Consider the following 12,243-nt stretch of genomic DNA (forward strand, 5'->3'; position numbering starts at 1 on the left):
AATCAATGAGAGACGTGTGGCAGGGCAAGCTATAATGAAGCCACCTCTGATGCAGGGAGAGGTGTTATAGACCCCTGTCTGCTTCATCTACCTGTGAACAGTGTGACTGGAAGCTTTAATAGCCCCAGTGGCTATAGCAGTGTTGTCATGTGTGGGCAAAGAGGTATGCAAGTGGTTTCCCATGTATTGCACCATCTAGTGAAATACAATAACGCGCATTCAAATGGACGTGGACAAAAAAAGACTGCAGTCTAGCATGACAACTTCCAATTTGACTTTCTTTCTTTCTTTCTTTCTTTCTTTCCATCTTTCTAATCTTTGGCATTGTCCACTGAACTGATGCAGCGGCAAGAAATAGTTCTTGAAAAAATGATCCTAAGTGAGATGAGAAGAACTGGGGGGGGGGGGGGGGGGTTGGTTAGCCTGATGATATTCAGACTGAATCGTCAATTCAAGAACAGCCAAATCCACAACTGTGGAGTGGGCGTGGCTTCGAAGGTCTGGAGCCAGGCTAGGAGTTGGTCTGAGTCATGTCACAAAATAGAAAAAGAAAGAAAGAAGAGCTACTACTCTGAAAATGACTCAAAGCATCTGATCTGTTGTGTAACCATACAACCATCTCTTTTCTCAAACTCCACTTGAGGAGAGCATTATAAACGCACAGACAATCTTTTTAAGGAGAGAGCATGTATGGTTCCTCTCTCACGACACAGTATCAAATCAGACAGAGCACCTGCAGAGGATGAGGCTAAACGTTCCCATGCTCCCTGTCTTGTTTGCTTATAGGCAAACCCAGCGAACAGTGTTCTTTTGATCTTTCTTGCTTATGAATTCAATCTGCTGATGTGTCTGATGTCGAGCACCGTCTGTTTACCATATTCTGGCAGAAAAGCGGAGCATGCTGTGGAACATGGTTTTCACCCCCGATGATGACTAAGGTAAGCTGTGATGAACATCGCCCGTTAAGCTGCAGGATGTTCTCTGACAAAGACATCAGCGGATGACTCAGTCAACCTCACCAACATCACCACCAGGCCGTGTTAAACCTGCAATACACCCCACATGGATACATTGTATACACAGCACACACACACACACACACACACAAGCACACACACACCCTGCATGGAAACAGCTCAGGCACAAACAGAGGGTTTATTCCATTCAGGACGAGGCGCTGTGGGATGGTGGTGTTGTGACAAGATGAGCCTCTCCTGGTGCCTGAAAGCCTAATTGAAAGCTTTGTTAGAGTGTGAGGACTATCAATGTGACGACAAGGCACGGTGACGGCGTGGAAGCACATTTTGTGCGCCCTGTGGATCTGGATGGTTCGGTCCGCGTGACATGTTGAGGTGAGGGGGACGCAAAAACACCCACACTTTGTGACTCAGTCCCCGGTTGCTTTCGCTTTAAGAAGAATCTCAATTATGCAGCCAGTTCTTTCAGGTTCTTTCAGGTCATATCTATATATATATATATGTATATATATCTATATATATATCTATATATCTATATATATATAGATATATATATCTATGGGCTCTATTCTCCCACAGGCCATCGGCGCTATTACGGGCCTTAACCGCAAAAAAACGTGCCTTGCGCCTGTTTCGGCAAGATAGCAATAGGCTTTAGGCTGCCAAATGCGCTTTAGGCCGAATGGGCGTGGCGCAGTCCCAAAGTGGGCGTGTCGGCGCTAAATACCAGCCTAGTCATATCTTGGGAGCTGGCCTACATTTAGCGCTTTGCGCTTTTCAAAAGCAGGCCTATTCTTTGCCTTCACTGCTTCTTCTCTGTCACCCTTCTCTCTCTCTCTCTCTGAGTTCCCAGCATGCATTGTGTTTCTTCATTTCGCTACTAAATAGCCACCAAATGAGCCAAAATAGATATAAAAGGTAGTTCTAAATTAATGTGTAATGGTAACACAGCCTGCCATTGTCAACATTTCAATATTGGACCAAATAAAACCTCGAAATGAAAACACCACCCTATGTGAAACATATATGTCCTCCTGGGCATATATATACCCCTTGTCGAGTTAACGTGATTTAGAGAAGTAACAGCGGAACGCGCTTCGGAACGCGCTTCTAATGGCATCTGCTATACTGTGATGTCCGTCCAATAACTTGGCCCTATTTCACATTTAGTTTTACAATAAAAACACATTTATGCAATGACTTGACATAATGTAGGGTATATTTATGTGCATCATCCTTCCTGCAGCAGGCGAGAGAAAATGATATCTTTCTGGACAAACTTTCACCAATCTAATAGGCTATATTTTTCTAGCTGATGCATAGAACATTATTTTCACTTTGATCTTGCTATAGTGTAGCGTATTTACATGCTTGCAGTATTGAAACTGCAGTTAGATTGGTTTGAGAAGCATAATAATATGGAATAATAGCCTATAATGCAGACAGACAGGCTGGATGAAGGGAGGGGGGGGGGGGGGGGGGGGCAGAGCGTTTGGCTTTCGTCTGGTTTTGCGGGATCACTGGAATTGGAGCTAAAAAGGCAAGCGTGCGATTCGTTTATTGCACTTATCCAATGAGCATGACGGTGCATAATTTTACGCCTAAAAGGCGTGGTTGTAATGCTTTGGGCTGCATCTAGCGCCAGCACAACGATATCAAGTGCGCCTTTCCACGCCCACTGCTTTGATCTGCGCCTGCCGCTCGGCCTAGAAACTGCGCCGATGCAACGATAGGGGCTATATCTATATATCTATATCTATATCTATATACACACACACACACACACACACACACACACACACACACACATATACACACACTGTATACTGTATATATATGTATACTGTATAAATAATAAATAAATATATATTTATGTATGTGTTTATTATTTATACAGTATACAGTATATATATGTATACACACACACACACACACATATATACACACTGTATACTGTATATATATGTATACTGTATAAATAATAAATAAATATATATTTATGTATGTGTGTTTATTATTCATACAGTATACAGTATGTATATACACACACACACACACACACACACGCACACACACCTTCCTGTTATATAAACCACAGAGCAAGAAAAGCTTTGCTTTTAAGAAAGGTCATCCTTCCCCTTTTGCTTTATTTTTCATTACATTTGAACATGTCTTTATTTGCACTATGTACATGTTTGTCTTCAGATAGGAGAAATCCCAAACCATGAATGGACTCAAAATAAAGAGAATTCCCTTTACTTTGGCTGAAGAGCACGACACAAAGGTAACACTATCACCCTGGCATTGAGGAATGCATTCAGAAAACGCCTTCGTCACGTGGATGCATGGGTACATCAGCCCATTACAAAGAGGAGAGAAATGGCAGCAAGAACAACCACATACTGTTGGAACACATTGCACAATAGGTTGGCAAAAAAGCCAGGTAAAAACACATCATCTGAATGACACACTACAAAACACAAAGCTTTTTTTTTGTTTGATCATTGTCAGGTGATGGAATTTCCCTCAAAAGATGAGAACAAACATACGTCTCTCAGTATAGTTACAGTGATGGTCATGGCGTGTGTCCACACACTAATGAATCCGGATCCCATGGTCAGTGTTGGGCAAGTTACTTTCAACATGTAATATACTACATATTACTAGTTACTTTCATTTGAAAGTAATAAGTTATTTTACAATATTACTGTCTGTGTAGAGTAACTCGTTACTTACAGTATTACACTACTTTTGCATTACTTGCACAAAAACAACAGCAGCAGCAGAATGACTTTGACACCCCGGAAGCATCCCGAAAAATAATTTAAACTGCCTTGAAGTCAGTGTAAACAATCCAAAATGCAACATTTTATTATTTTCCTTTGTTATTGTCATCTATAGTGGTTATTTGCATAAAAACACAGAGGAAATGATAGGAAATGATTGTATCTTTATTTATGTGCTTTGATATAAAATAAAAAAATAAAATAAATGTGTAACTTGAGTTACTTGACAAAGTAACTGGTATAATATTACTGAAATCCTATAATAAGTTATATTACTGAGTTACTGCCAAAAGTAATATATTACATGTAATATGTTACTTTTGTAATGAGTTACCCCCAACACTGCCCATGGTTGGACATGTGATCAGAGCATGGGTGGAGTTTATAAGGCCAAACATACTGTAGTAGACACCAAGAAGAACCAGGGCTTCAGATGATCAAAATGAGGTAAAATACGGCCCTACACGAAATACCTGTAAATCAATCAGCACTCAGCACATAATGGTTTTATCTGAACGCGTACGATCACAATGTTTACTGACAAGGGGAGTCAGACAGCCACTTCAAAGAAAACCGTGTTTTTTTTTAGCTGCAATTTGTATTTATTTAAGCAAAGCACACAGTAATGTCCCCCTTATGGAGAATCTGGTTAATATTCACTCTTCATTAGCACAACACTGTCTTCCACACGTATTTTAAATCGTTCACAGAGCTGAGGATGTGTAAATGGATTGCAACCCGCAACCAGCAATGAGCAAAGTGGCCTATTAGTGAAATTCATTCGGTTGTGCTATTCTGGGGTTATGCTCCAGAGAGCTATTCTTTTCTTTCAGAAAAAGCCATTATGGAGCGCTAATTGTGCACTATAAATGTCAGGTACGACTAATGCAAGAGCAGCTCAGAGAAACTAAGTGTATAATGTCACCTTTGGAGGATTCACTATATGTACTTATCATCTACAACATAACAAAAAAGCCTAAAATCACAGTAACTAAGAAGCCCTTTGTAGTGGAGTCAGTAGGTCTACAATTGAATGAATCTGAAATTCTTGAAATTGTGTGTGGGAAACACAAGTTATACAAACTGCAACACTTTATTACTTTGAAATGCTGTGTCAGAAATTGAGAAATGTGGGTTAATATTGCACAAAATATGACCCCTTTACAGTTTGATCAATTTTAATTTAAGTTTTTTACGATCTGACAAGCTGGGAAAAAAAAGAGTTCTGAAAGGATAAGCAATCCATCATGCGTAGCAGCAGTACACTGCTGACATAGCGACAGTCATGCAAAGACTAACCTGATTACCACTTAAATTCAAAACTGTCAAACTGTGACGTTTTACATTTGCAACCCTGGAGGATGTACAGTAAGGCCCGTCTGTCAATATCTACCAGATTTATAACTACCACGGGTAGCGCTGGTGTGTGAGCCCTACATGCTAGCGTTTGATATCGACTTCAGACATCGAGAGATTGGACATTTTTACATTTCCCCTGCCTTGACGCAAATTGGTAGCAAAGCCCTGTCCGTTGTGAATGACAGATGCTTCATTTCATATTGTGCTGCTGCTGCCAGACACAGCTAACTTTTTATCGGAGACATTGGACAGGACAATTGTTCCCCTGAAATTCTGACCATCTGGCCGACCAACAACTGTGCTTTAGGCCAAATGAGCGAAGCAGGCGGACGAAGGCGAACACAAAAAAGACAAAGATGAAAACAAAACATGTTTGAAAAAACGCTATCCGGCATGAACAGAGTCTGTTATATGTCAGGGGGCGTGTCTTTGACGGGTAGACATTGATATCTTTGAGATAAAACACTCCATTTGCTATATCTAACCCTGACAGCAAACTAGTAAGTCTTTTTGAGTTGGAGTCATTGAATTCATGCCAGTGCATTTGGTTTAATCGAGAAATAAATATAAACACCCTTTTGTCTCTGATATATTCGATAGCTGTCATATTCCCCCCCCCCAACCTTTGAAAGTGCTACTCTTTTAATCGTGGAATTATCATCATCAGTAATTCTGATCGTTGTTTGTTTTTGACTGAAGTTCCTCTGCTCCTCTGCCAGGATTGATGAAACTGCGTGGGTGTGATCGTCTCCTTCGTTCTCGTCCGGTGTGAGGCGTGTCCGCTCAGAGGACCGACGCAGTCCTCCTGTTCTGCGTGGATGGAGGCTGCTGCTGCTCGCTTCACTCTCTCTGTCCATTTTGCCCGGGCGAATTGAGACGAGAGAGACGGGACTCCAAAGAAGGTCTCCGATTTTAATTGCATCTCAGACGACATGAATACAGATTGGGAGGAGGGACGTCCCTAAAGAGTCACTGTAGCGTTGGGAGTTCTAACCCTCTGCTGTGGTGTGGTGGCGTCCGTGGGAGGATTGCTTAAGTTCCAGTATGGTTTCCCCCCCCCCCCTCCTCCTCAGTCTCTTTCTCCTCTAGGTTTCTATCGGCGTCTTGGATGTTAAAAAGCCCCCCGAGATCAATGTCAAAAGTCAATGGGATGCAAACTGGTCTCCGACACGGAACGCTTCCATTCCTCCACCCCTCTGTGGCTAATGTTGGCCTTTGGGGGATGGCTGGAAAGAGAGGATGGTGGAGGAAAACTGTACATCCCCCCCCCCAAAAAAACCTCCCCTCAGATTCTGCGTCAGCGTCGCTGTCCCCAGAGGCGGGCGGCGGTGGGTGTGTCTCTCTCTCTCTCTCCCTCGGCTCTCCCCGGGCGGTGCGTCCGGACGGCGCCGCTGCTATATGTGTCCCGGTTTGGAAAGGTAGGCGATGAGGGCCACCACCACCCCCACGTACACGCCGGTCCCTATAGTGATGGAGAGGGCAGCGAGGAACAGGGCCCGCCGGGAGGCGATGTTGGCCAGCGGGAAGTCACCTTTATTCACCGCCTTGGTGGTCTGGAAAAGAGAAGAGAGAGAGAGCAAGAGAGTGAGTGAGGAGAGAGAGAGAGAGAGAGAGACGGAGAGATCCGAGGAGAGAGAGAGAGAGAGAGAGAGCGACCCATTTTCCAAAGCAGCGATAATTACAGAAGCTATTTAGCATTTCCCTGGCGAGGTGGAGAAAGAGGATTGGAATGGGAGGATGAGGCTATTCACCGAGAGGCACAATGGAACCAAGGAGAGCTCGCCAGGTATTGTCGGAGTAAAAAATGGCCGAGTGAAAATGTCAAGGATTTGAGGCTGCGGTCGTATCAAAGGCCAGTGCTGAATAGTGAAGAGTGGGTGAATAAAGTGGATGTGTCAGAAATGTGTTGAATTAAATACAAAAACACAACAGAGAGCACATTCTATCAGACGGAGTGAAAAAAAACAAAAAACATTTCAGAGGACTATGAAAAGTACATTTTGACAGCACTAGCCTTTGTAAAAAAAAAAAAGAACATTTTCAAAATACTTGATGAAAGACTATTTTGACAAGTGAAAGCAAGTTAAATAACTCTTGTCAAAAATGTGAATGTTAAGAGCTTCAGTCAAAAGGCAGGTGTGCATCTGTCCACATTATTTGCAGGCACATAGCATGTGGGATGCTATTTTTTTTTACCAGGAGGAGATGACTCCTCTGCCAGCATATCTTTGCTTGGCTATGACCTCGTGATGTATTTAGGAATGTGGCTGGCACATTTATCGGCATCACAGATACACTCGTTGACGTTCGTGTTACCAGTTTCCACATAAGCAGAAATTTGCATTTGAGTATCCAAAAAGTAGCATGGTGAAATGGCCAGGTCACTGCGTGTGTGTGTGTGTGTGTGTGTGTGTGTGTGTGTGTGTGTGTGTGTGTGTGTGTGTGTGTGTGTGTGTGTGTGTGTGTGTGTGTGTGTGTGTGTGTGTGTGTGTGTGCGTGCATGTGTGCGTGTGCATGTTTATGAAGAAATATTATTAAGTATTATGAAGATGTGGGAAAGTAGAGTTAGACAAAAAAGTTGTCTGACTGTCCCAGCTACTTTTCCTGAATTTCCCCAAGGGCATTCTCATCTCATCTCATCTCATCTCATCTCATATATTATATATATATGAGATATTGGATATATACAGTATATATTGGAAATTAGCATTTAAGTATTTAGCATTGCGTTACGACCAAACGGAACGTTAATTTAAGATATCGCTATTTTACATTACGGCCTGTCAAAATGCTAATTTAAGATGCATTCTGATAAATGAATGCTATACTCTCCTTCAGACAGACCTGCATAGCTTCTTCTTTGACACACTCATATCATGTAAAAAATAATAATAATAATCTCATTCTCACACTGTTCTGAACAACACTTTGAGTCTCCATGAAGTCTTTGCATTAGGTGGGTGAACAAGAGCAGATCCTCCATGTTCCTCTCTGCTTGTTATAAAGCCCATGTAGCTGACCTTTAGCCCTGCGTCTCCCTCTGACAGTTCCTCTGCAGGGTGGCTGACAGGCCGTTTGGACCAACTGGGAGGAGGCCTCACGGCTGACCCAGGACCCACTGGAGGGACTACAGCTCCCAGCATGCCTGGGAGCAGTTGCAAGAGGACGTGGAGGAAATCTGCCATGTTGTCACTGCGATCCTCCTGACCCGGATAAATGGTTAAAAGGCAACTCATTCTTATTAGCTGTATGCTATACTTGCTTCACGAAACTATTGATAACCAGATGGGAGGATATAATAGTCGGCGAATAGAAGTTAACCAATGTTAGCATCATTAGCTTATATATTTTTTTATATATTTTCCCCCCGATTTTTTTATCCCATTTTTATCCCCCATTTACTCCACAGTCTGCCGATCTGGGGAGAGCCGAAACAGGCTCCATGCTTCCTCCGAGACATGGGCAGTAGTAGCCAGCCGCTTCTTTTCACCTGACAGGGGAAGCTTCACCGGTAGGACACATATTAATGATGGTTATTAGAAAGTATTACTGCAAAAACTACATATGGAGCCTTTCTCCATTTTTCAATAGACTCCATTTTTCTTCACCCGCCAATCATTAAATTAGTGCAGAAACCGTTTTAGGAGCCGAAGCTTACAAGTCCAAGGCAGAGACACACACACTCGTCAGGCAGACAAGTCCAAGGCAGAGACACACACACTCGTCAGACATACAAGTCCAAGGCAGAGACACACACACTCGTCAGACATACAAGTCCAAGGCAGAGACACACACACTCGTCAGGCAGACAAGTCCAAGGCAGAGACACACACACTCGTCAGACATACAAGTCCAAGGCAGAGACACACACACTCGTCAGACATACAAGTCCAAGGCAGAGACACACACACTCGTCAGACATACAAGTCCAAGGCAGAGACACACACACTCGTCAGACATACAAGTCCAAGGCAGAGACACACACACTCGTCAGACATACAAGTCCAAGGCAGAGACACACACACTCGTCAGACATACAGGTCCAAGGCAGAGACACACACACTCGTCAGGCAGACAAGTCCAAGGCAGAGACACACACACTCGTCAGACAGACAAGTCCAAGGCAGAGACACACACACTCGTCAGACAAGTCCAAGGCAGAGACACACACACTCGTCAGACAAGTCCAAGGCAGAGACACACACACTCGTCAGACATACAAGTCCAAGGCAGAGACACACACACTCGTCAGACATACAAGTCCAAGGCAGAGACACACACACCAGGGGCGTTTCTAGGCCCTGAAGACATTGGGGGCTTTAGCCAGGTACCCCGACGGGGTACCTGGCGTAAATACCCATGTTGTGAGTCATTTGAGATGGATACAGAAGAACAAGATTAGTGGGTCTCGAGGTCCAGGGACCACCAGAGGTCCTTGATAGGGTTCTGGCGGGAGTCCACTTAGCAAATTTACATATTTTATTTTATTAAATATTATATCTCAATGGTACGAACCCCCCCAGTAACTCCTGTGAAGGTATTTTATTAAGGTACACGCTTCCTGTAAACCTAAATTCTGATGGTGCCGTTTTTGTATCATATGGTACTTTTATTTTGAAACTTAGAGCGGACGTAGTGATGTTATATCTACGCTACTTGACGTAAGGTGTGCTCACCGGCCGGTCGCAAAACACATGTCGCTCTTCAACCTACGGTTCTATCTAATCAAAAGCGCCTAGCTGGAATTGGGAACAACGTATTGTTTGTTGTAATGGTTTAATGAAGCAGTGATGTGTGGTTTTGTTTAATGTAACTGTGAAGTGAAGGCATTGTTATTGTGACAGTCATGCTAACGTTAGCTTCTATAGACATTGGAGTGGATGGCTGTGGCTTCATGCTGATGCTAGCGTTGTAGGTTGTAGGTTGTATGGTTAATAATATTCTGTGTGAAGATATTTTCTGAGATAAATGGGCCTTGAGCATCAAGGCCCATTTATCTCAGAAAATATCTTCACAACTAAACAACTAAATAACATAAGATAATTTCAAAGTTGTAGCTACTGTGATGCTGTGCATGTTGGCGCATGTCATTTGTTTGAATAATTTCATAGTGAGATGATGAGCTCGTGTGGAGAGGAGGTGGTGAGGAGTGAAGCAGAAACATTATGTAATGACACACTATGACAATAGTAACTGAGAATTTGGTCCTGCATAGCCTACTGATATTTTCTGTTTTTTTTTTTTAGAAAACTGTTTAGAACTCTGACTTAATGATTTTGCTTTATTTATTTTATTTTGTTGTTTATTTGATTGTCTGTTCCAATTTTGTAAATGTTTAGTCTGATTTTTTTGTATAATGTACTGATTATTAATGCCAGACTTTGTTTATTGAAAAAAAAAAAAAAAAAAAAATAGGAAAAAAAAAAAAAAAAAAAAAAAAAAAAAACCTCCGGGGCTAGGAAAAAAACATCCGGGGCTCTAGCCCCGGAAGCCCAGGGCTAGCGACGCCCCTGACACACACTCGTCAGGCATACAAGTCAAAGGCAGAGACACACACACTCGTCAGGCATACAAGTCAAAGGCAGAGACACACACACTCGTCAGACAGACAAGTCCAAGGCAGAGACACACACACTCGTCAGACAGACAAGTCCAAGGCAGAGACACACACACTCGTCAGACATACAAGTCCAAGGCAGAGACACACACACTCGTCAGACATACAAGTCAAAGGCAGAGACACACACACTCGTCAGACAGACAAGTCCAAGGCAGAGACACACACACTCGTCAGACATACAAGTCCAAGGCAGAGACACACACACTCGTCAGACATACAAGTCAAAGGTAGAGACACACACACTCGTCAGACATACAAGTCCAAGGCAGAGACACACACACTCGTCAGGCATACAAGTCCAAGGCAGAGACACACACACTCGTCAGACATACAAGTCCAAGGCAGAGACACACACACTCGTCAGACAGACAAGTCCAAGGCAGAGACACACACACGCGTCAGACAGACAAGTCCAAGGCAGAGACACACACACTCGTCAGACAGACAAGTCCAAGGCAGAGACACACACACTCGTCAGACAGACAAGTCCAAGGCAGAGACACACACACTCGTCAGACAGACAAGTCCAAGGCAGAGACACACACACTCGTCAGACAGACAAGTCCAAGGCAGAGACACACACACTCGTCAGGCATACAAGTCAAAGGCAGAGACACACACACTCGTCAGACAGACAAGTCCAAGGCAGAGACACACGCACTCGTCAGACAAGTCAAAGGCAGAGACACACACACTCGTCAGACAAGTCAAAGGCAGAGACACACACACTCGTCAGACATACAAGTCCAAGGCAGAGACACACACACTCGTCAGACATACAAGTCCAAGGTAGAGACACACACACTCGTCAGACATACAAGTCCAAGGCAGAGACACACACACTCGTCAGACATACAAGTCCAAGGCAGAGACACACACACTCGTCAGACATACAAGTCCAAGGCAGAGACACACACACTCGTCAGACATACAAGTCCAAGGCAGAGACACACACACTCGTCAGACATACAAGTCAAAGGCAGAGACACACACACTCGTCAGACAAGTCCAAGGCAGAGACACACACACTCGTCAGACATACAAGTCCAAGGCAGAGACACACACACTCGTCAGACATACAAGTCAAAGGCAGAGACACACACACTCGTCAGACATACAAGTCCAAGGCAGAGACACACACACTCGTCAGACAGACAAGTCCAAGGCAGAGACACACACACTCGTCAGACAAGTCCAAGGCAGAGACACACACACTCGTCAGGCATACAAGTCCAAGGCAGAGACACACACACTCGTCAGGCATACAAGTCCAAGGTAGAGACACACACACTCGTCAGGCATACAAGTCCAAGGCAGAGACACACACACTCGTCAGGCATACAAGTCCAAGGCAGAGACACACACACTCGTCAGGCATACAAGTCCAAGGTAGAGACACACACACTCGTCAGGCATACAAGTCCAAGGCAGAGACACACACACTCGTCAGGCATACAAGTCCAAGGCAGAGACACACACACTCGTCAGACATACAAGTCCA

The 12,243-nt window shown here is 43.8% G+C and overlaps 1 protein-coding gene across 1 annotated transcript in view; it reads right to left on the reverse strand.

Moving 5' to 3' along the window:
* Nucleotides 1-6,516: 6,516 nt before the first annotated feature.
* syndig1l (synapse differentiation inducing 1-like) overlaps nt 6,517-12,243 on the reverse strand; it is a gene marked incomplete at its 3' end in the record, with an annotated part of 48,064 nt that continues 42,337 nt past the window's right edge. Inside the window, exon 3 of the mRNA XM_083643337.1 lies at nt 6,517-6,675. Within this exon, the coding sequence (XP_083499463.1) occupies nt 6,517-6,675 (159 nt within the window). The remainder of the gene's footprint in view (nt 6,676-12,243) is intronic.

Source organism: Poromitra crassiceps (assembly GCF_964638095.1).
Source record: "Poromitra crassiceps genome assembly, chromosome: 9".
NCBI lineage: Eukaryota > Metazoa > Chordata > Actinopteri > Beryciformes > Melamphaidae > Poromitra > Poromitra crassiceps.